Genomic DNA, 24,977 nt, shown 5'->3' with positions numbered 1-24,977 from the left:
TAGAACCAAGATGGTTAACATATATGAAATGACATAGATTTCAGTCTTGTCATTGCAGTGGGACTCAGCAGAATCAGTCATTTATATTTGTATGAACATGCAGCCCAGCTGTTGGTGAACAGCTGGGTGTGTTGAGTTGAGAATTGTTTACCCCCCCTCAGGGTCTCCAGGTGCTCCCACAGGATCTCTCCTGCAGTGCAGTCAGCCATCAGGCCCAGGAAGGCCTCCCTGTCCAGCCCACACAGCTGGCTGCCCTGCAGACCCCTCAGCTCTGAGCCGTGGAGGCCGAACTCAGCCTGGCACCAGTCCAACCAGTGGCTCACCTCCCATTCTGACCACAAGCTTGGATCTAGACATGTAGATACAAGAGGTACATAATTCAGAGGTCTTAATACAAATCACTTTAAATAGAACAACCCAGAAATAAACCAAGTTGAGGCTGTAGAAAGTTTACCATGTGGAAAGTGGTGGTTGATAATCTCCTGGGCAAAACCAGAGAAACTGGCCTGAACAGCCTGGCTCAGGACTTCCTTGCTGGTTGGGGTGAGAGGAGGGACATCTATGGAGTATAGCTCTAGGATACAAGACAAAACAACAACCAGACAGGGTACCAGGCAGCTGAGGGAAACAGCTATTATACATTCACCCATCAATTCTCATTAGTTAATTGCTAAAGAATATTCTTTTTTATAAGAGACTAAAAAAAGTTAATATATTTCATCATACTGAGTGTAAAAATATAACATCTGAATTAATGTTTGAATATGTAAACCTCAGATGTTCAAGGGCAAGTAAATGATCTATGATCCATATGATCCAGAACACCATGAAGCCATGCTATGAAGCACAGTGATGGATGGAGAGATGATCAACAGGATCATAAGAATAACGGCATATGTGAGGGTAGATTTTATAAGTAAATATTACCACAAAGCCGCAACATTTCAATCCTGTTATCTGTGGTGACGATAACAAGATGAGAAAACAGAGTTTAAGATGATCAGGCCAGTGTTGCTATGTTCTCATGATTTTAATGCAGAATGATTTCTGGTTTTTATTTTGCCTTTTGGGTAATTATGCAGCAATCAGACCAGGATGAAAGGAAACCTGTAAGGTCACATTTCTAACAGAATGCAGTCTGTAATGACTGCACAATTATTACAAAATAATATTTTCTTATCATAGTTGGGTGATTTAGAAATATATGAAGAGTAAAACTGCAACTTTACTAATGTTAGACATTTTCATTATAGGTACATCTGTTTGTTGAAGGTTGGACAAACCGCTGCATGCAAACAAAACCACAAATTCCACTTTCCACTGTAAACATTGATGAACATATTTCTGTTTATTGATTCAGTAGTAGAACAAAACTGAACTGAATTTAAATAGCTATTAGTTAAGTGTGATGAATTGTGATTTTTTTAATTCCAAAGCCTGCAATTAATTAGATTTTTTTTTATCACTCTAATATCTAGAGATATTTTTTGTTGACTGAATCCCAACGTAAAAACTGACCACTGCCTTTTTATTTTCAATATAAAACACCTAGAAATTGTTTAACAATTAAGGAAAGTCAGTGTATAACAAGCAAACTCTAATTTAACAGTGTGAGTTATGTTAATTTCTTGGTTTCATTATTACAGGCTGAAAGAGCAGATTTGTTCTAACAACAACGGCAGAGTGACGCATTAAACTTCTAATGAAATGACTTTTAGTTTTAGTGTGTAAAACAGTCACACACACACCTGGTCAACACTGCAGAACACTGCTGATGTTCATCATTTAATATTTGCTGATGAACAATCTTGTAATCCACTACCAGGTGAAACTGGTAAAAATAATTATGAAACAGATTGGAAATATACCTGCATAGTTTAGTGTTATTTATTATTATTCTACGAATAAGTTGATATGAAGTTAAATCCTGAGTTTATGATTCATAAGCAGTCTGTTGCTCAACATTTTGTACACTATGAATAATGTGAAATGTATCTTAAATGCATTATCCTATGGAAATGAAATGAAAGAGGTAAGTCTTACCATACGTATGGGAGTCCATCTCCATGGAGATCAGGTGGAGGAAAGCAGGAGATCCTGCAGGGCGGAATGAGCCTTTAATCTGAGCGCAGGGTCTGAAGGTGGGGACAGGCTGTGACTCTCAGTCATCCACATGTGGGTAGGACTAAAGACAAAGATTTAAAGCAAAGTGAAGATCCTGGAAACCAAAGAGAGAATATGATGTGATGTCATGATTTGATTAATATCTTTTTCCCCAGGCTGATTATTAAAAATCATTAATAATCTCTATTCTGATGATTGATCAGCTATTTTATTCTCAAGTCCACATTGTAAAGTGTTATAGGGGTAATTTTAAATTTCTTTTTGATACAATTATTATTTAGGAGATACATATATTGTAGGAGCATAATTTGTTTTTGACCTGCAAAGTGTCTTCTGATGATTTTTGTGCTGCCATCTTCACCAGTGAGTACTTTGGTTTAGGTTTGTGCTGTGAAGAAACTGAACTGAACAAAATTCAGTTTAAAAATCAACAGTTATTAATGTTCTGAGCAATGAAAAAGTGCATCTTAACTGTTCTAATTAATCCAAAATGTTATATAATAGGAATACAGCAATACAAAAAAATAAAATAAATAATATAAATATATATACACTGCTCAAAAAAATAAAGGGAACACTTAAACAACACAATATAACTCCAAGTAAATCAAACTTCTGTGAAATCAAACTGTCCACTTAGGAAGCAACACTGATTGACAACGGGGACCCTGGTCAGGTCAATCAGTGTTGCTTCCTAAGTGGACAGTTTGATTTCACAGAAGTTTGATTTACTTGGAGTTATATTGTGTTAAGTGTTCCCTTTATTGTTTTGAGCAGTATATTTTTTAAGGAAAAAAATGAAAGAAAACTAATAAAAACTCAGACAGTAAAAGAATAAAAGATGAACTCATAATGTCTAAGAAGCAGTTTCTCTTTCAATTGTTTGACTGAAGCAGGCCTGCCTCAGCTACAGGTTCTGTTTTATTAAAGGGAGATTCAAGAGCATCATCAACAGATCTGAATAGTCTTGATCACTATGATTCTGGAGAGGTTTTGTTTTTCGTCTCCTACTTCTCTCTTCCTCGCCTGGATGATTGTGTTAGAAGGTACTGCTGCCTAAAAAGAACCAGCAGGACTCGCCTTCAGCACCTGAGTGTTAAACGTGGTTGATGTGAACAAGCTCTCTGTATGTGAGTTTATCAGTATTTCAGGTTACATTGGCACAAGTGAGCAAAGAGAAATAGAGAATATCTGAGCTCTCCAAGTCATGTTAAAGGATCAACATTGTTGAAGTACAGTGTCTAATTATGTCTGTTTATGAACAAATGTATTCCTGTTTGATATAAAATTCTGCAGATTTTTCCAGACATAAAAATTTATAAAATTAAAAAAACTCTATAAAAGCCAAGAGATTGATAGACATGAAAATGCTGTGGGATTCTCCAACTTCTAAATTAGTTCAAATTTTAGAAAGCAAATGAAGACAACGTTCTATCATTCAGTTATTTTGAATTTATAAAATGTATAACATTTTTAAACTAATTTAACCCATGTGAAAACTGATCAGATTCAGTAACATCCCATCGTTGGGTCAAATCTACACACTGTCCAGAAGTCAGATTAGCCTGACTGAGATCCTGAAATATTTGCTTTTACTTTACTTTTGAAATCTTCCATGTTCTGATTTAATTCCAGGAGTCTCACAAAAATCAGTAGCCTAGTGTTGAAATGTGAGTCCGCTAGTCCTCCAAGTTTCATCATTTATTAAAACAAATAAAACAGATTTCTGATTGTTTAGCCATTTGACAGCAGACAGGCAAGTGGAAGCTGCAAAGGTACAACAGAATGAAGTTACAGTACAGTGTGCCGTTTCACACACACACACACACACACACACACACACACACACACACACACACACACACACACACACACACACACACACACACACACACACACACACNCACACACACACACACACACACACACACACACACACACACACACACACACACACACACACACACACACACACACACACACACACACACACACACCCCAACAGTAGATAATACACAGATCTTCCAAAGGAAAACTGTTAAACAAGGCAGTTTTATTTTATAACGGACCACTTTTAGGAAGACAACATGAATGAGCCACACAAACATGCTGACGAGATCACAACTAAATACAGTAAAGCTCTCCTCTATAGTTATATATTCATATCATTACAGAGAAATGGTTACATTCAGCTAACACCAGAAAACATTGAACAGTCAATATTTCTTTAATATGAAGTCCTCACATAAACATGGACGTGCTGCAAATATGGAAAAATGGCTTCCTTTAAAGCCATCCAGTCACTGTAATGTCATGTGACTGGGATGCCCTTTGACCTTTCCCTCCCTTCCTTGGTCTACAACAAGACATAACATGTTTGGAAGAACAGTGGTGAGGTTAATCAGCTGGCTTTCAGTGGAGGAATGTGGGAATCCAGGTCAAAACGTCCCTGTGTTTAACCGAAAACACCGAAATAGGGAAGAAAGTCTTTACTGTTCCTGTTGTAATAATAACAACAACAGATAGAGGATATTTTCAACAACTCAAGTTAGCAAAGTTTCTATCATCCTACTGAAATCACTTCAAAGTTAAAAACTAAGTCTCTCCCTGCCTAGTAAGATGTTCTTCCAGTGAAGAGAGAAAACAGGAACCATTGAGGCTGGACAGACTCATCCGGTCAGGAAGTAATGCCACAGTGCAAAGTGAGGAGGCTACAGGGTGGGGGGAGGCTAAGCACATGGCAAGCTACAGTGGAGGATAGAGAAGCAGCTGTCGCACTTTAGCGAGGGTCATCTGGGGCGGCAATCTTCTCCAAACTGGGTTCCATTCCCCAGATCTCTCTTGCGTACTGGGAGATGGTGCGGTCACTGGAGAATTTTCCACAGCCAGCGATGTTATGGATCACCTTCTTGGTCCACTCCTTAGGGTTCTGGTAAACAGAGGGGAGGGAGACATCGAAAACAACACTTATTCTGTGTGTGACTGTTATTCAACAGAAATACAAGAAGTCCTGTCACGTTAGACAGATTATCTACAAATATCAATTTTTAGGTCTTTCCACAGATTTCCAATTGAGTTTGGATCTAGACTTTGACTGGACCATTTTAACGCAAGACTCTGCTTTGATCTATAATTGCGGTCGGTGCAGCCCTAGTGAAGACATTTTTTTAAGTGTTGACCCACTGACCTTGTAGAGTGCGTTGACCTTCTCCTGGCATTTGATGTAGTCTTCATAGTCTGCAAACACTTTGAACCTGCAGCACAAGCAACCACAGAGAGTCATGAAGTGGTCCAAATTATTCAAATGTTCGTCATGATTTTAGATGATCATTTCATGCTATTTCACATTGCTGATAACATTCAACAAAGGTAGCTGTGTGACCAACAACTTCCACAGATTTTCCACATTACCTGTCATGGTGCATCAGCATGTTGACCAGGTCTTTGAAAAGCTCAGGCTCTCCAGGGCTGAAGAAGCCTGCAGAAATCTGGTCCATGGCCTGCTTCAGCTCAGGGATACGGTTGTAGTAACAGATGGCATCATAGCTGAGGACAAGACACAGACAAAGCAAACCAAAAGGCCACAGCATGTCATCTGACAAGACATCAATATTCAAATATGGAAAGAAAAGAAACACAAACATGTCAATCATAAAGCATCCAAACAGAGTCCAGATTGTTGAAGAAAATAAGTATATATAGTATATATATTAAAGATTGATCTATTATTGTATTTCCAAAGACAGGAGAATAAAACTCAAAGTATAAATAAAAACTTCAAGGATACCCGTTTTTTATGACCAGATGTCATATTTATTCAGGGTAACGGACCCTGCTGAAACTCACCCCTTCTTGTCCATTGCCTCCACATCTTCCACCCTCATGCCAAAGATGAAGAGATTTTCCTCTCCAGCCTCCTCTGCCATCTCCACGTTGGCTCCATCCATGGTGCCGATGGTGAGGGCGCCGTTCAGCATGAACTTCATGTTCCCAGTGCCAGAGGCCTCAGTGCCGGCTGTGGAGATCTGCTCTGATAGGTCCGCAGCGGGAATGACTGAAACGTATGGAACACACTGTAGTTGACTCCGGCTTCCACAGGAGCCACACAACACAGACAGGACCAGTCTGTGTACTGCAGCCGCCAACTAAATAACAGATATGGATTTCTACATTTTTAAAGCACCACTTATTAATTACCCTTTTCAGCCAGAGTGACTCTGTAGTTCTCCAGGAAGATGACCTTAAGGCGGTCACCCACCACAGGGTCATTATTGACAACATCCCCGATGGCTGTGATCAGCCTGATGATCATTTTTGCAGTGTGGTAGCCTGGAGCTGCCTGGAAATATAGCAACCAAAAATAATGGAAAACAATAAAGACAAAACATCACAGCAGGTCAGACAGATAAAACTGATCAACTATTCTGTGCTCAACTGTACAGTAATATGTTCCTGAAAAAGGTTTAAAACTTTGAACTGAAGCCAGTAATATTGGATAGTTAAACATGATCTACAGAAACATTTGGCTTAGCTTGGTGTAGGCTAGTAGGCAGTCTCATAGCCTATATATAGGAAATGATCATATATTAAATATGTATAGTAGAACAGAGAGCAGGGATTTACAAGTATTGACTAAAAGACACACAGCCATTTTATTCTCAATGTCTGACATTAAATTGGAATAAACTTTCTTTAAAATGTCATGTGTCTTTCTATACAGCATTTGGTTTTAAGTAGGCCAATTAGGGAGGCACCATCTGCTCAGATATGCAACTGAAAAATGCAGAAAACCAGTTCAGACCAAGTAAGATTTGACACAGTACAAATCTTACTTGTGCATGAAATTATTTTTACATAGTGATGGAAAAACTGAAACATACCAATATCTAACAGTGCTGACTATAACTGAAGGTATCAAAACTGGAGTAAAAAGCTTCAGGTTTCTGAGGGGACGGGGTTATAGACAGGGGACCTGACCTGTGTGTAGTGGGGACAGACACTGATTATGTTTAATTACCAATCTTCTGTAACCATCATGCGCGTATATTTCAGAGAAAAGAACAGAGCTGCTCACCTTTCCTCCAATCATGATAGTCCTAGGGGTCCATAACTTATTGGGCTCGTTTTTAATACCTGATTGAAAAAAATCATTAACATTAAAAAAAATTTCTCCTCAAATATCAACCTACATTCATTTTGCACAGCTTACGGTTGTAGAATGTGATGATGTGCAGGCAGTTGAGCAGCTGCCTTTTGTACTCATGGATCCTCTTCACCTGCACATCAAACATGGAGCTGGGGTTGATCTTCACCTTGTAGTGCTCCTCCAGGTGGGCAGCAAACTTCAGCTTGTTCTCCTTAAGGTTCAAGCAGACAGACACAATGTAAAAACCAAACAGAATAAATTTAATAAACCCTGATTTAATTATTCAGCAATTACTTGTTTGATTTTTGCAACATCTCTAATGAAGGCTTCATCATTCACAAAGTCCAAAAGCTTCTTGAGCTGGTCCAGGTCACGGATGTAATCCTCACCGATCCTCTGGAAGTTAAACAGGTCAGAGAGTGAGCCAAAAAAATGTAAATAATAACACGGTAACATAATATGATTTTAATTATAATGCACTTTACACGTAAATCTCAAGGAACCACAGAACTACAATATAGTAAAAACCTTAACTAAAGTAAAACAAATAAAATCTCATTCAAAATATTAATCATAAAATTATAAAACCAATACAGAGATAGATTTCCTGAGAAAGGTTCAAACTTTGAATTGCCTTGTTGCTGAAAATGTGCTATATGTGCTAAATGTGCTTACCAAAAAAAAAGTTAACTCAAGGATATAAGCGCATGTAAAGAACTTTATGAGTGGAACTGAAGAAGGAAATTCCTGTAGTTCTCTAACAGATGATGCAGATCATGATCATGTCATTGGTCTACAAAAACAGAACATCTTCCCAAGACAAAGCAACAGCTGGGGTCAACTCACACACAGTTAGTTCATCCTTTAACATTATGGTGTCACCATGTCAACTCTTCATTATTATTCATATTTCAATATAATTTTTGTGGAAGAAAATAAACAATTGTTAGCCAAAAGGCTCTGATTTAGAATTTGATTATTTTTTTAGGTAAATTACTCAAATATAAAACTAAAATGACTTTCCATATGATCCTGAGAGACCACCAGCACACACACACCTCAGCAATGACCTCAGCCAGGCCCGGGTTGCACATGACCAGCCATCGCCTGGGTGTGATCCCATTGGTCTTGTTCTGGAATTTCTGAGGATCCAAGTCGTAGAAGTCCTTGAACCTGGAGGGGAGGTCCAACCACACTCAGATGCGTTTCTTTGTAAATAAGGTCAAAACATTAAGAAAAGAAAAAAAAATTGAGCCATGGCCAAAAGTCCAGCATCATCATGTCATCAGGCTTATTATGAAGCTTATTCAGTCTAATTAGATACAAAAGATGTGCTTGAAATAAGTTTTCTTGTGTTAGCCATAGTTATTTCCAACAAAACCATGGAGCCATCATCACTTTGTTTCAACACAGAAGAAGACTGTTTGGAAAACAGCCTTTTAACAAGAAAGGTAGTGACTAACTTCTGTCTAAGAATCTACCCAGGAAAGACTGAATTCCAGCACAAAGTACAAAGATAGAAAGCAGAAGATTGGTCAGGTTTTTAGTTTGTCTGATTAATCATCTTTCTAGTTGTTAAAGTCTGGATATCATTTGTCAGAGAAGAAAAATTCATGAATCCTGTGTCATTCCAACACCAGTTCAGATTGAATAACAAAAAGTTCAGAGTTGCTTCTTATCTGAGGGAGTGGCCTGATTCACAACTCCAATAGTGGGATCCTCCAAGAACAACGTCTACAAATAATCCAGGAACAATCTGATGATCTGTATTTTTCCAACATGATGGAGAAGATTGTCACAAATATCAGATCTTAATATCACTGACAATCTGTGGCCAGTTCTCTAAAAGTAGGTGGAAGCTGGAATAAACACAAACCACGACAGGATCACCAGTGATACAAATTACAGAATATGAAAAATTATCAATATAATCCTTCTCTTTTCATTCATTTGATGTGTTTACAAATAAAAGTCATTTGAAAAAATATAAAAAGTTGTATTTTGAATACATTTGAAAAAAAATATTCAACCACAACCTTTGTCTAAACTTTGGTCATGACTGTTCATCAAATTCAAAGTCTTGATAATTACAGAGGAAGATGGACTCAGGTTTTATTACTCACACGGTGTTTTTGATGATTTCTGAATGGATGCGGGCCACTCCATTGACGGCGTGAGACCCTACAATGCACAGGTGAGCCATGTTGATTTTCTTCACGTTTCCCTCCTCAATCAAAGACATTCTGCGCAGACGGTCATGATCTCCAGGGTAGACGTTAGAGATGCGCTACAGGGGAAGAATAGAGATTTGATATCACTCTGCATTAACCTCTGCCAAAAGTTATAACCAGATCCATTTTGTAACCGGATTTTGTAAAAACAAAATCCAAAATTACCAATTTTGGATTTTGTTCATTACAAATTTTGTAATTTCATAATTACAAATTACCAACTCACACAATCAAAAGATTGTCTTTTATGTTCCATTTCTATATGGAACAGGACCCAATAGAGGAGTGTAAATTAGTAGAATGTGTAAATGAGTAGAGGGGTGTGAATATGGATTTACTTGTTGCGGTCCTTTTCTGTGGTTGTGTTTTCCAGTTTCTACTTAACACTTTATTTTGGTGCTGAGTGTGTCACCTATGGCCTGCAGTCCATAGGGAGTGCTGGTGTCAACACCTGACCCTGCAGGGTGTTGTCTCATGTCACACTCTTGTGTATGCTCTACATTCCTCTGTGTCTGCATTAATAGCAGGATGACTTCTGTCTTGACTCGTCCAAGATGAAGCCGCTAAAGGAGCTGCTACCGCCATCTGCTCTTCTTTTTAACATTGAAAGTACTCCTGGATCAGTGCTTCTGCAGCTTCTGCATCTTTTTAGTGTATGCTCTGTGTTTTCAAACCCCTGGTAAGTCATGGCAGATGCCTGCTCACATTGAGCCAAGTCTGAGCCTTGGCTCAGTGCTGCTTCTGCAAGTCAGAGGCTCGACGCAATCCTTAGCATTTACTTACAAAACTGTTTTAACCTATTTGAGCAATAAACTGAACTTGACTACATTGTTTGATTACTAGAATCAATTTGCATGAATTTAACACACTTTTAATATGTATGTCTGGATTGAATTAACTTTTTTTGTTAAGTGCCTTGAGATTATATTTATTATGAAATGGCGTTGTATAACTAATAAGAAAATACTTTTTGTTCCGACGGTAGCTTAGTCTGGCTTTTGGTGCTAAAGTAATCAGCCTCAAATCACAGCTAAATATACTGTAGGCATTTCTTTTAGTAAAAGACTGGGATCACATTTTTTTTTTAGGTTTTATTGGGTTTAGTGACCTTTATTTGATAGTGAATTGACAGGAAAGGTGGTCATGAGAAAAGGGGGAGACATCCGGCAAAGGTCACCAGGCTGGGATTCGAACCTGCGACAGCTGCATTGAGGACTAAGGCCTCCATATTTGGGTTGTGCTTCACCCCTCTGCCACCACAACACCCCGGGATCACTCATTTTTAAAGTCCTCCTACATTTGTGCCTCCCCCAGTACCTCCAGATGTCTCCTGTTGATCTCATAAATAATCTCCAAGTGTCGAGGTAGCAGGTTCTGGAACAAGTCAACAGGCCAGCGCTCCAGAGCTTCAGGCAGGACGGTGTGGTTGGTGTAGGCACAAGTGCGAATCACAATGTCCCAAGCCTGCAAACCATGAGAGTATGACAGAGCAGTCAGGAAGGCTGAAATTGTACAGCTTATACAGAAGGGTTTAAGGAAGACGCTTCAAAATACTACAACAGCATGAATATACGGTTCAAAGTTGCATCAAACAAAACAAGATTTCTGGAGAAATTTCCAGAGGAAACCATGTAGCATTCACTGATTTTAGTGATTTTGGATTTTCAGTGTATCCAACTGTGGATACAAGCATAACAGTTATGCGTGACCTCTCAGATCGTATGTTTTTCATATTTTACATTAGCCACTTGAATTCCAGGATGATGGCCATTTTTCAAAATGGCTGCCATTTCTTTTAGCTTTTTAACTAATTATTGTCATAAAATGTTACCCATTTTCATAACTTGGGTGAACTTCATGTCACATCATATGTTTTTAACTATGGTCATTCTATTCATGCAACTTTAAAGTAATATGTAGCAAAATCTGAAGCCAAAATTGAAAATGAGAACTTTTTTTGCTACAGATGGTATCATCTGTGTCAAGTCAGGTTCTTGTATCCACGTGTGAAACATTTTGTACATATAGGGTCGTGTAATAAGGCAATTGAAGCATAACAACAAATCTCCAGCAGTATAGCTGAACCAGTGCTGCAAAGGCCCAGTTACACCGCTGACCTTAACCTGGTAGAAATACAGAATTGTTGTGAAGCAACCAAATGACTCCACAACAGAATAACAAACTGATAAAATGATACAGATAAAATAAGCCTATAAGCTGTGGAATTAACTCATGATTTGTAAAAACCAATGGAAATCATTCTGCAATAGAGTTGTCAAAATAAATAATGCTTTGATTAAAAAAAAAATTATATTAAAATATTACATTTACATTTACTGATTTGCCTCAAAGTTCACACAAACTGAAGTATTTCCATTTTCCCAGGGCTGAACGCAACTTCACTTAAAAGTGCTGCTCACACAAACACTGAGCTCCTCATCCCTCCCTGCAGCATATCGCATAGCAATCATACCTCAGAATCAAAATAGTGAGCAGCTGCTGCTGGAAGTTTAAAACTCGTCTAAAATGGTATGTTCAGAGAAGAGTGTCATCTTCTCACCATGTTGCTGTTTATGTCATACACACATCTTTATATTAGATTTTTCCACTACCCCTAATTAATTAAGGAGTTTAAATTATCATCCTGGAATTGATTATATTTTAAGTTCATTATTAGAAAGAGCTCTAATCAAGTATCAATAACTTTTCCAGTTTGAAATTTAGTGTCATAATATCCCCTTAATGCCGTCTACCTTCTCCCACTCAAGTTTCTCAATATCCACAAGGATCCTCATCAGCTCAGGAATAGCGAGAGCAGGGTGGGTGTCGTTCAGCTGGATGGCCACCTACACACACACACACAACACACAACCAAACCACAAGAGGACAGATAATTATAGACCAAATCAAATGTGAATGTCACATCTGACAGCATGTGGAGCTAAATATGCTTGATGATCCCAAATGAAACACACGGAATGGTTAAGATTTATCCATGTAGTTCACAGAGAAAAAGCAGCATTAGGACCAAGTACAATACAATATCTACATTGTATCTATATTGTAAGTGGAATATCTCAAAGGGTAATGGATAAACAAGGATGGATGTGAGAATGTGATGAGGCCGTCACCTTGTCTGGCATCTTAGACAGGTCTAATCGCACAAACTCTGTGGAGCCAAACTTGGAGGCTTTGAATCGCCGGATGATGTCTTGAAGAGTCGCTGCTACAACAAAGTACTCCTGCTTTAGACGCAGCTCCTTCCCCTCAAAAAACTGAGCAATCAACACAGAGTTGTTATGATCACATCATTTTCTCCTTCATGAAAAATATATAGCAGCATATATAAATGAACATCCCATATACTATGCTAACAAACCTGCTTTGGATTTACAGTTATTGATTCTTTCTGAATCAAAAAAAATAATCAATCAAGTGTTGGTAATATGACTGAAATATTTAATGACGTTAGGCCACTGGGGACAGCGCTGATCCACAATCATATCAAATCAACTTTCCTTTACTATTATAAACCTCAGAAAATTTAAAGCTGTCATGAGGACCCAGTGGATAATATGCAAGTATTTTGAGGATGACAGTTAGGGGGTTAATATCAGTTCAGTTTTATTTATCGGACCAATATGATATGCTAAAAATGACTAACATTGGCCGACACCCATGTCAGTGCCGATATATTGTGCATCCCTGCAGAAATGTTATGTTTTTAACGTACAATGAAAAGGGGTTGCTGGGTTGTGTCCGAGAAACAATAAAATGACTCACGTTGTCGTTGGGGTACAGAACTCTGGAGATGTTCTCAGCCAGGTTTCTATCCAGGACGGCTTGGATGTAGCCACCAACATTAACTGTGGGGCAGCAGCAGAGCAGGTCAGTGTTTTCCTCTCAGTACCGGCCTCATATCCTCAGATATTTCACTGAACAGGCTTTCAGCGTGTCAAGTTATTGGAACCCCGGCATTAATGCAAACAATGCTTACAGTCTTTGAGGTTAAATTCACAGGGAGCCTTGGCGGACCAGAGTCTCATGGTGTTAACGATGTTGTTCCTGTAGCCAGGAACTGGGGTGTCATAGGGCAGAGCCAGAACCACCTGGGAGGAAACGACAGCAACAGAAACCATTACTCTGGCTATTCTGTTGCTCTCTGCAGTGAGCTCAAGTGTGATCTTAGGGAGTCATCTGGGATCACAGTGAGAAAAGGTTTAACATGATCTTTCTACAATTAGAACTGAATTACCACTGAATTTGTATGTATACACCAATTCTGAGAAAAGGGAGAATCCTCCCAAAAACCTATGTGTCACATCTCCAAGATTTAAACTGTTGAGCAGAACTGTTGTGATGGTGCTTTGAAATGCTATTTCATGTAATAATAATAATTCCCAAATAAAAACAATAATCATTTGGGGATTATTATTAAGCCCTAATGAAATTCTTTCCAAAATTAGTTGTTGATTCTCTCCTATGGAGTCTGTTCTTTAAGTCAAACCCAGTCATAAGCAAGAAAAACTATACACTTGTAAATGTAAGTGGTTTCAAGGAATAAGTTTTAAATTTGCAAACATTCAAATAACTTTGTCTTGGATTAGGAACTTGTAATGTACATTAGATACATCACTAAAATGTAAAGCCAGGCAGCTGAATCAGAAAAATGTTCTAATGTTTCACCTGACCTGCTAAATAATACCCGACAATGCAGCTTTGTTAAAGCATATGGTGTCAAGGTCGGGTGAGTTTGCTGATAAGATATTCTATGTCAGGCCCATTGTTATCAACACTGTACTGATTAACAACACAATTGAGCCATCAAGATGTATGGAGCTGAAACTATTATTCTGTGGGATTTCACAGCTATCAAAGCCAGGAGGTTGTGTCTCATCCTCAGGAATTTATTACACAATATTAAAAAAATCTGTTTGAATAATAGCATAGTGTAGTTGATCTAATGCAATTATTTTATATCGCAGTCTAAAGAAAAATCAGTTGAAATGTTGATGCCATTGTTTATGCTCTACTGTGTGGGGTAGCTGTATGTTTATTTATAGATAAAGAGAATAACTAAGATCTGATTAATGAGAGCATTGAAACCACTGGAAAATCAAGAAACTAATCTGCAAATATTTCAGTTAGAAAATGTTTCATTTCCAGAACTACTTCCTGTCTGGAAGAGTTTAAAAACGTTTTATCACCAACAGAACCAAACATGGATCCAGAAGTAAGAGCCACAGATATCTAGCCATAAAATAAATTCAAAAAAACAGATGTGAAGCTTGGATTTGTTTCAAGTACATTTGAACATCTAGTGAGTAGTAGCACTTTCCTGTGAACAGTTATTCCCCATTGCTGTCTGACCTTGAACACATTTTGTCTTTAGTCAATGTGTTAACTGATGTCTCTGTCAGGCAGATGTACCGACCTGCATGTCCAATCAGTTTGGTACAACAGTAACACTTTATTTGAAGGGGTGTGCATAAGGCTGACATGACACCGTCATAAACATGACATAACACCCGTCTTTATGAATGTTTATGACAATTGTCATTCGGTAAATAATGACACTTTTAATGCAAAGTTGCTCTAAAAGTTGCATTGAAAGTCGATTAAAAGTGCCAACTTTGCATGATTTTGTAAATTATGATAATTTAATGCAAAGTTGGCATTTTTAATGGACTTTCAATGCAACTTTTAGAGCAACTTTGCATTAAAAGTGTCATTATTTACCGAATGACACTTCATGACAACTGTCATAAACATTCATAAAGACTTCTTTATGTTCATGACAGGTGTTATGTCATGTTTATGACAGTGTCATGTCAGTCTTATGTACACCCCTTCAAATAAATGTTACCAGTACAGTTTTGGCATTTGTCCTTCAACAGTCCAGAGGCTTTTGTGTATGTTAGAAACATTTGTCCATCACTGCATGAGGGTGAAGGTGAGCAAGTCCAACATCTTATCTGAGCTATTCCATGTCCTTCTGGCAGGAAAGTTAAAAGTCTGGCATTTATAAATGTCTGGATATAAAAAGCATGTCTTATTGTAGATAAGTTTTTTTTCTTTTATTTCAATACATCCAGAGCCATGGCTTTGAAAGGGCTCTTTCTAATTAAGTTTCTTTTTGGGTGAGATGACGATGCTCCAGAAATATCAGCATCACATGAAACAAAAGTGCACTGAAATTCTTTGTTTGTGGAAGCAGAATCAGTATACCAGGATTTGGTTTGGATCCCAGCAGGACACTGTCTTGGTGTGTTTCCAGTTATTTCTGTCAAACCTTAAAGTCAGTTCAGATGTTAAAAACATGATGCCCAAAATAAACCATCTGGGAATGGATATCGACTATGTAGTCCAGTTCATAATCCTAAATCACAAAGAACAGAATCAACTTTTTCTCTTTTTCTGGAGACAAGTGATTTATAGCAGAATAAAAAACAAATGGAGCAATTTTTAACCAGAACTTGTGTGACTTTTGTGTCTGCACCAACCAACCTGTGTGTCGACCCATTTCACTCCTTCACGTGTGTGTTCCACCTTGCCGTAGAAGTGGACTGGACGCATGTACTCAGGGCGAGCCTTCTCCCAGGGGTTCCCGTAGCGCAGCCAGTCGTCCGCTTCCTCTACCTGTGGAAAGGAAGTCAGGAAACACCACGAGCTGTTACTGCTGCACACTCATTGCTGATATGTCTTTATGCTGCCTTTCACGTGCTACAGTGGTCCAGTGGACACCTCACCACAGAAGTTTGGATCAGTGAGTGAAACATTAAACACACTCACGTATCCCGGGTCCCTTCATTTCCACATGGATATTCCAGACTTTCACAAACTCAAATCTCTGGAGTTCTTTCTACTTAATGACCACTTTAAAATACAAACTACCAGTACAAAATGTAAACTACCGGTTCAAAAGTTCACTCGATATGTTACAGGGGGTATGCATCAAATATGGACTGCTCAAGTATACCGGAACAGAAATTTAGAAGAAGGTAAGTGAAGAAGGAACACAATGAAGGAATGAAAAAAGGAAGGAAGGACAGAGTAGGAAAAGAACACAAGGAGGGAAGGAAAATAGGACAGAATAAAGGAGAGAATAAAGGATGCGAGAGAGAAAGAACACATTAAGGACAAAAGGAAGGTCAAAAACGAGTAAGGATACAGAAAACAGGAAAAGGAAGGTTAGGAGAGAGGAGGAAAGAAGAAAGGGCACAAGGAAGGATAGAAGAAAACCAGTTTGGAGGATGTCCCTCTGGTTTTCTTCAGAGATGTGCATGAAGTTCAGATGTGAGCAAATGAAGTGAGATTTCTGGTTTCAATTTGTTCATACATTTTATTAACCAAATATTGATCCAAGTAAATAACTAGAAATGTCCCGTAAAGATGATTTAGAAACAATCTGGACTAAAAACTTTTTCTTACAAAGGTTGAAAACCTCTTACATTCAGTGTGTCTGTGGAATCAGGTGTGACTATTTATCGCCTGTTATAGCGTGAAGAGTGGACAGATGAAAACTAACCATTACTGCTGAGAAACAGAATTATTCCTGTATAATGACAAGTATACTAAACTGAGTTCTAAGAAACAGAAATCAGCTGTCATTAAAGGAAATAACATGAACTTTTAAAAATATAAAAATTATGAAAACAACTAAGACTCATGTAAGAGGTTTTTTTGGGGGGGGGGGTTGTTTTATGTGAATTTAGTTATGTTACAAAGCTTAATATGAATTCTGACAAGCTGAGTGTGATGCTTCTTCATCTGGTCCAGAAGAAAGAAAAAAGAATCATTCATCTTTGGTCCATACCTGCCAGCCGTTGATGATTTTCTGATTGAAGATACCGAACTCATAACGGATTCCATATCCGTAAGCCGCAAGCCCCAGGGAGGCCATGGAGTCCAGGAAACAAGCTGCATAGAACACAAGCAGGAGTCTGTGAGCTGGAAGATGTCCGTCAGGATTCAACCCAACACTCACCAGCAAGGCGGCCCAGGCCTCCGTTTCCTAGGCCGGCGTCTTCCTCAATGTCCTGCAGTTCCTCCATGTCCAGACCCAGCTGAGGAACAACACATTGTTACAGCAGAACCAGGTACTGTGTTGCCCTGACACCATTACCCAGTCAGAGTTCTGAGAATTATTCAGGTCTACATGGTAAACAAGAAGATACTTCAGGCTCACTGGTCTATTCAGCTATAGTGTTGCATGGAGCTACTGAACAGAGAAACATACACAAAGATCTTCAGAGTCCTCTCAGCGCTCCTCACTCAGCCTTCCAGTGAGTCCCACTCACTGAGCGAGGAGATGACAACTTCCTCTTAGTGAGGAGGTGTGGTTGACCCGTTGCTAGGGGATATGCTGTCTTCTAGGGACTGTAATTGGTTGATACACTAAACAAAACACTCAGACAAAAAATATATGCCCCCATCATCACTTGATAGAAATTAACCAATCATAGAATCTAGATTGGATTAAAAGAAGTGAGTCATGATGATTAATGTTTGCAGAATTCAATTACTTGACTTGACTCTGCATCAACACCTCATTTACATCATCATTTGTAATTTATCACAGCTTCTCTCTATGCTGGTCATTTTATCTACTTGATTTTATTTGGAGGTTCAGCTGTCAGCAGTTTACTGTGATTGGCTGCTTCTATAAGCTTGTTTTTATCTGGCAAAATGACCAACAGAAAATAGAAGTGTGAGAAAACTAAACGGGACAGAAGAGCAGAGCCTGCTGATGGCACACCTCTATCCATTTTACAGCTCTTCTGGCAGACCTTGCACCATGCTTCCTTTTTCAGACACTTAGACTCCTCAGTGCAGCAGCTTTCTTAAGGCCTAAGATGCACTGCTAGTACACTTATCTTACCAAGATAAAATTTTAAGCTTTTCCTTAAAATTATGTCACAAGGAGCTACTTTTAGCCTTAGGATTCTTTGTGAATATGGGCCCTGACATTCATGATTAGCTTATGAGATGACAGTATAGAAATCTATTAACCTTGAATGCATTTTAAAGGGGCAGTACTATGTGTTTTCCGGCAACAAAGTGCCATTTAGTAGCACAATCAAGTAACTATTGAAGAAAGGACACAAGAAAGGATAGAAGAAAATGGTTGATAATGGAGATTAAACGTAGTTGTTATAGAAATGGTGTATACATCAAATGTGACTTAAAAGAAATTTTATTATGCAATTTAACACCTTGTAATTGGGCCTCTGTCTCTTTAAGAGCTCCAGCTCTTTCTGAAACTCTGCCTTCAGGAAGTCATTGCAACATGGCTCCTCTAACACTTTAGCAATGTTTTTACCAGTATTACACTAAGAAGCAGCTCCTATAAAGAGCTCAGCAGATGCGTTTGCTAATTGCTGTTGGCTAGTCTGAAGGAGTCAAGTGAGGGACTCATGGGGTAGGGTTGCTCTGTGAGCCATTTGGTTCCACCCAGTGAATTTACAGTGAATGGTTGAAATGGAGATTAAAGGATTTCTAAAACATGCATGAAATAGTCAAGGCAACCCTCCAGTTATGTTTTTGGTGAAGACATAACATTTAGTTTTACATAATAATGCCCCCAGTTTACTTAAAACTTAAAAGTTTAGTGGTTTCTGAAGGCAGAATGGGAAGCAGAGCGCCTCATCTGTGGAACCGGCTCCCAGAGTTCTGCAAAAGCACACATGTGTAATCCACCTTCCTTTTTGATAAAGCTGTATTTGCTCATGGCTCACAGCCCTGCCGTTGGCCATCCACTCCACTCCAATCCATCTGCTGCGCCTCCCCTCGTTTTATTTATCCTAATCTATAACATATTTGCATGGTGTTATGCATCTCATCCCACCATGTTTGCATTTCTCTTCCTGGTTCAGATACAGAATCTTACTACTCATCCATTAAAAGAAAAACAACAAAATGACTCTTGTTCAGGGTTTCTGATTGCATGTACCATTCCTTTTCTTCCTGTTATCTCAATCAAAAGTCAAAGCGGGTAGCTGATCTTCCGGAATATGACTTAAAAAGTATCTGTTTTATTCCTACAGTTAACAATAACCTAAAGAATGAAACTGTTTATGTTTAAAATGGGAAATTAAGAAGCTGCGATGGAACTAGTGAACCGATTTCCACGTTTATACAGCTTTTAACAAACTGCTCATCTTATGACCGTCTTTCTTCTCGTCACATCTTCATAAATGTCAGGGTCCATATTCTCAAAGATTCTCAGAGTTCTCTCAGAGAGCTCATATCTAAGCCTACAAGTTCCTGCTAAGGAGTTCTAGCTTAACAGTGATTCAGTCAACTGCTGAGAGCGACTGAGCGAGGAGACGACTGAACTTCCTGTCTTAGTAATGAGCTGTGGTTGACCCTGTTGCACAGTAAAGCGCATTCAGTTTAAAACATTACATTCTAGACTAGTGAAATTAAATCATTAGTTTCAAGAACTATGGCATGTCTATAAACAGTTTATTAAAACAGCTTCATAGTCATAAACATTGTATTTAGGCATGTTAGAACATTGATGGGCTCTCCAGATTCCTGGTCCAACACCTCAATCACCTCCTCGGTGCAGTTAAAAGTCACCAGAATCCTGCTCCCTCATATTGTGACTCAGGTATGTTGAAGTGGACGCGCATCTAAAAGTTGCAGGACATTTGCAGTTGCAGTGTTGCAAACTGGAATTGAAAACCCCCAAGTTAGAACAACTGTGAAGACTGAAGAAAACTGTCAGGTGCTTAAATGTTTGTCTCGTAATACAGAACATTATGAATTTAGGGTGTTTCTCAGATGCTTCTTATAGATGATAGTTTTACTCAAAGCTGAAGTTTAGTTTTGAACATGCTTGTCAAAATGCAGGTAGACATGGCTGGAAATCAGTGATTTCCTTTACCTGGTAGGTAGCCTCATCACATGCGTTCTCCAGGCCCAGGTTCACCATGGTGTTCTGCAGAGTCCGACCCATATAGAACTCCAGGGAGAGGTAGTAGACACGCTGCAGAAAACCAGAGAACAACCAGTAGGTTTATTTCAATCCCATCTGTTATGGGAGTCGACTTAATTTTAAAATTAAAAATTTAAAATTTAAAATTAAAATTAAATAATTTTATCCAATTATTATCATTACACAGAGTAAAACTGGTCAGTATTTAAGTTTAGTTAGCGCAGTATCAGTTGCATCAAAGAAACATCCTTCTGTTTCCTCAGAATTTTTTTTATTTTTTATACTGGTGGAAGCAGCTAGATGTGTTATTGATATTATATGCAGCACATACATTAAAAAGATTCCCTGTCATCTTTGAAGGATGTGGAGATAAAGGAAGAAACAAAAGTTAAAGAATAGCCATTTGCCATTTATAAAACAGCAAAATAAGTGACATACCAAGAATGCACAACATTTTGTGAAACAAATGCCTGGCTCATACAATAGATGACCTTCTCAGGTTCAGGAACAAGAGCAGCTGATGCGTGTGTAGCAGGGCTGTTGAGGAGCCAAGGTCAAAACGCTATCTTCAGATAATGTTTCAACATGTGGTAAGTCCTTTCCTAATATCTAAACTGAAAGCAGGACTAATGTAAAGTCCAGTGTTGCAATGCAAACTTGCTCTCCCACTACTCATTCAAAGCCGTTTCCATGGTGATATGACAAGGTGCAACACAGTTACAGCACCTACCTAAAACTTGATATATTTTTCTAACTGCACACTCAGAACAAAATGCAGAATTTGGTTCATTTCTACTCATTATGCCACTTTTCTTAACTACTTAACTAAACACATGAATGACGCAAACTCCAAAACACAAAAACATAAAAAAACAAATGCAACAAAAAAACACCGCAAACTAAAAATGTGATAAGAGACAAAATGAGGGAAAATGCTGTAAATGGTAGAACACCAAGGTTAAAACATCGTAAACTTGCCCCATAAACTGGAAGTGCTCCAGACCACTAGGGGGAGTCAACCACAAAAACATATGGGACCAGAACCACAGTAAAGACAGGATGTTGGAGGAAGAAAGAAAGCATGCATTAAACTTCATTTCAAATATGAAGTCTTTGACAATATTACAGTATTCACTTGGGTAATATTATATCAGACTCCCCTAGTGGTCTGGAGGACTTCCATTTTGTGAAGCCAGTTTGCTTCACAAAAAAAAACAGCAATTTATATCTGCTGCTGTTTTTGTCATTTGCTTCCATTTCCTGTGGTGGCAGAATTTTCTTTTGCATTTGATTTGGTTTTAAGTTTTTTCTTCTATTTTCTATTATTGTTGCCTTTTTCTGATGCACTGGTTTTTGTGCTTGTGTGTACTTCAGTCTTTTTAAGGTGGTTGGAGAATTGCAAAATGAGCCTAAAAAAGTTTGAGAACCAGTTTTAAGTTGGAGATCATTTTGAAATTGAAATACAACAATCAAGGAATATGATAACTTCTTGTTCCTTTATGTCTTAAAGTCTGTAGAATAAAAAAACAGACCTGTCAATATCAGAATCAGCAGGTCAGACTTAGAAAACAGGGCATCAGTATGAGTTACTACTGGATTTATAATGGATAAGCGGAAGAAAATGGATGGATGGATTTATAATGTGCTGTAAATTCAGTAGTATTTACAGCACATTATAAATGGTTCGTGATATTTTAAATTAGATGTAAGGTGAAACCTCCTCCCACCCTCAAAGGCTTTGTCCTCCTTTTAAAGCCCCCCCTCACGCTAAAAGCTGGGTCACATTCACTGGCTGGTGAAAGATTGTCCTTGTATGTCCTACAAAGTTAACGTTTGGAAAAACGGAGGAGGTAAAACGTGCACCACAATCCAAACTAAACAAGTTAGATGAATAGGAATCAATTAACAAAAATGTGTAAACCCCATTTATATGAGATCAACAATTAAACTGTTCATGAAAAAATATTATTACAGCATATTACAGCTGCACACAAATAGCAAAACATTAAGATTCTTCTCTGAGATCTAAGTCATGCACAGTAAATTATGCTTTACACATGAGCGAGTCATTCTCTTCAATCAAGAGGAAACCCTCTGGATTCAACTGTCACCAAATACAGGAGGCAGCGGAGAGCTCTGTCGATGACAGCAACTATTAATAGAAAAATAGATTTGATCTCAAACAGTCCTTCAAACAGCAATGTGGCGAGGCCATTTTGTGATGCGGTCGCTCATGGGGGGGATGGATGAACGCTGTTACGCAATCACGTTCCAACAACCAGTTGCGTCTCTACCGGAACTGGCCGCGGATTTCTACTTATACTCTCCTTAGCAGCAGTGTGTGTGTGCGTGCGTGCGTGCGTGTGTGACAGAGAGGGAGGGAAAGTGGGGAAGACGGTCTTTTGAAGGTTAGAAAGACCGATGGAGAGATAAGGCGTCTGCATATACCTGAGCTGCTTACACACACACACACATAACATGCGTCAACAGCAGGAAGTCCGCGCGTGACTATAAATGGATGCAAGCAGCAGAGCAGACACGCGCACGTACTCAAACACATCTCACGCGCACAGCTAATAGTCGGTGACAATGCAGCAGCAGCGCGCGGTCCTTCGGCCCCTCCCACCGCTCATCTCATCAGCTGTGTGTACGTGCCAGAGTAGACTGCGGCATCAGCTGCTTACTTTCGGGTCCTTTTCATAGTAATGCTGCTGCGTTCGGATCCAGCGGCCCACCAAGTGGTCTCGAACCGTGTTGGCCAGGGCGAAGTAATAGTCCCGTTTGGTCGCAACATTTCGGTCCTTCACCAGGGTGAAGTGGAGGTGCCTGTTGAAATTAGTTTTCAGGTCCGCTACATTTTCCACCCCGGCCAGTCCCCGGACTGAAATCTGCTTCCTCCTGTCGTGGTCTGTCAGCGGCTTGGCCATGGCTGGAGGCTCGCTCGGTGCTAGCTGTTTTAGACTGAATGTGAAGCTAATCCTCGACTGAACAACTGCGCTGTCCTCCCTGACTCCTAAATGACAGCAACCGGCCAGTGGAACTCTTGCTGTATTTATAACCTTTGTGCCAAGTTGACAAGAAAAGCATAAGCTTTTCCGGCAAACCTTTCACAATAAAGCTAAATTATTAAAGGCATAAGGTGGAATTATGTTTTTAAGGAGAGTAAAAGGTGCCAAATTACATTGAATAAATTAATTATAAAATAATTTAAATGTGTCATTAATTTTTTAAATCTAGAAATAAATACAGAATACATTTTGAAACATACAATTAATTACATGTGCCTTATTTAAATGTATTTCATTAAAAAAACAACCTAGATATAATTTTTAAACTTACTTCATATTCCTGAAACACATCATGAATTATTTAAGATACCAACGTTACCCATCAAACCCAGTGGGCGGGATCAGGGCTGCTGACTGCATTATTTTAGGTATCTATTTATTATAATTTGTCACTCTTCACTATCCATAATTTCTGCTTATTTCTGGAAAAATACTATTTCTGATATACTATGAAGAAAATTTGTTTTATTTTTATTTTTTACCTTGAAGATTATTAGTTATGTGTCAATCTCAAGGGCCAAAGCTGACCCTCCTTTTCATGTGGCCATCTCTTGATATATTAATTTGTAGGATTGGATATCATAGAAGAGCACAGGCTAACATTATTATGAAGTAGAAAGAAAATGATGGGTGAATGTGGATACTGGAAAGATGCTTGTCAAATATTTTCACAAATAAAAATCAAGAGAAGCATCAACAATGTCCTATAGTTTGATATACCTAAATAAAAAAGTGTAATAATTTTATTCAGAAATCACCTAATTAGTAAATACAGCCCTCCTGTGTGTAATTAGATCAGAATCAGAATTATGCAGTGAAGGTCTGTTAGGAAACATTAATAAACGGACATAAAGATCAAGGAACCCAGCAGGCAGATAAATGAGCGAAGATGTTAGAACCAAGGATTGGTTCCCCAAGTAGGAACTGGGAACTGAGCTGTGAGCTGTGAAAAAAGTATTTTGGGGAAATAATCACCAAAAATCACATTACATATAATAATGTGATTTTAAAGAGATTTTACATAGGTTTTATTTTTGTTGTGGCGCACTTGTAGGAGAATCTGAGGGAGTCTGTTGCTGAAATTATTCTGAACAAAGCATGTCCACAACACCTGAAGCAGGGAGAAATGTTTGCTTCATGTCAGTATTTATTAGTTTTTCTTCACTGCTGTTTACTTTGCTTCATTGTCCACATCTTTCTCTGCAACCCCAACTGTGCCTATGCAGCTGGTCAACGGAGCAGCACGAGGGAATCTATGCATTAAAATTCCCAATCTGCTTTCAGTTCATGAGTTGATTTCTAAGGTTTTATGTAAATGTCATATTTTCATTAACCATTAGCAGAATATCATTAACAAAAAAGTGTTAAAACATCAGTGTGTACCATGTGTTTCACTTAAGTTGTTGAAACATTATCTATTCAAAATGCTCAAATTTATGCATTTGTATAACTAAATCAACTAAGCC

The 24,977-nt window shown here is 38.5% G+C and overlaps 2 protein-coding genes across 3 annotated transcripts in view; both read right to left on the bottom strand.

The window, feature by feature from the left end:
- The window catches only part of LOC103480196 (protein C-ets-2-like), a 6,252-nt gene extending 3,623 nt beyond the window's left edge, over positions 1–2,629 (bottom strand). The window contains exons 1-3 of one of the 2 annotated variants that reach the window (XM_017310301.1): positions 2,044–2,629; positions 455–574; positions 152–349 (exon numbers count right to left, since the gene is read on the bottom strand). In XM_017310301.1, the coding sequence (XP_017165790.1) occupies positions 152–349; positions 455–574; positions 2,044–2,068 (343 nt within the window). In that variant the 5' untranslated portion in view covers positions 2,069–2,629. Of the gene's footprint in view, positions 1–151; positions 350–454 lie in introns of both variants that reach the window. The other variant, XM_008435073.2, reaches the window with a different exon arrangement.
- A 1,528-nt stretch (positions 2,630–4,157) lies between these two features.
- On the bottom strand, positions 4,158–23,491 carry LOC103480109 (glycogen phosphorylase, muscle form-like). Its single transcript, XM_008434927.2, has 20 exons — positions 23,128–23,491; positions 20,393–20,494; positions 17,489–17,567; positions 17,318–17,421; positions 16,009–16,140; positions 13,499–13,610; positions 13,285–13,367; positions 12,633–12,776; positions 12,255–12,347; positions 10,819–10,965; positions 9,394–9,557; positions 8,329–8,443; positions 7,565–7,666; positions 7,334–7,481; positions 7,199–7,257; positions 6,322–6,463; positions 5,971–6,178; positions 5,536–5,670; positions 5,312–5,378; positions 4,158–5,053 (listed from the first exon to the last, which is right to left on the bottom strand). Exons 1-20 carry the CDS (start codon positions 23,368–23,370, stop codon positions 4,904–4,906), a joined length of 2,529 nt encoding a protein of 842 aa, XP_008433149.1. The 5' UTR covers positions 23,371–23,491; the 3' UTR covers positions 4,158–4,903.
- Positions 23,492–24,977: the final 1,486 nt, after the last annotated feature.

This window comes from Poecilia reticulata, linkage group LG18 (assembly GCF_000633615.1).
Source record: "Poecilia reticulata strain Guanapo linkage group LG18, Guppy_female_1.0+MT, whole genome shotgun sequence".
NCBI lineage: Eukaryota > Metazoa > Chordata > Actinopteri > Cyprinodontiformes > Poeciliidae > Poecilia > Poecilia reticulata.
Note: the sequence above shows the minus strand (reverse complement) of the source record. Positions and strands in the feature narration are given on the sequence as shown.

Excerpts from the sequence above, each read along its gene's own strand:
- LOC103480109 (XM_008434927.2), bottom strand. The coding sequence starts at position 23,370 with ATGGCCAAGCCGCTGACAGACCACGACAGGAGGAAGCAGATTTCAGTC. Across the intron at positions 17,568-20,392 it reads GTGATGAGGCTACCTACCAG|CTGGGTCTGGACATGGAGGA; the intron begins GTAAAGGAAATC and ends GTTGTTCCTCAG. Across the intron at positions 17,422-17,488 it reads AGGCCTGGGCCGCCTTGCTG|CTTGTTTCCTGGACTCCATG; the intron begins GTGAGTGTTGGG and ends TGTTCTATGCAG.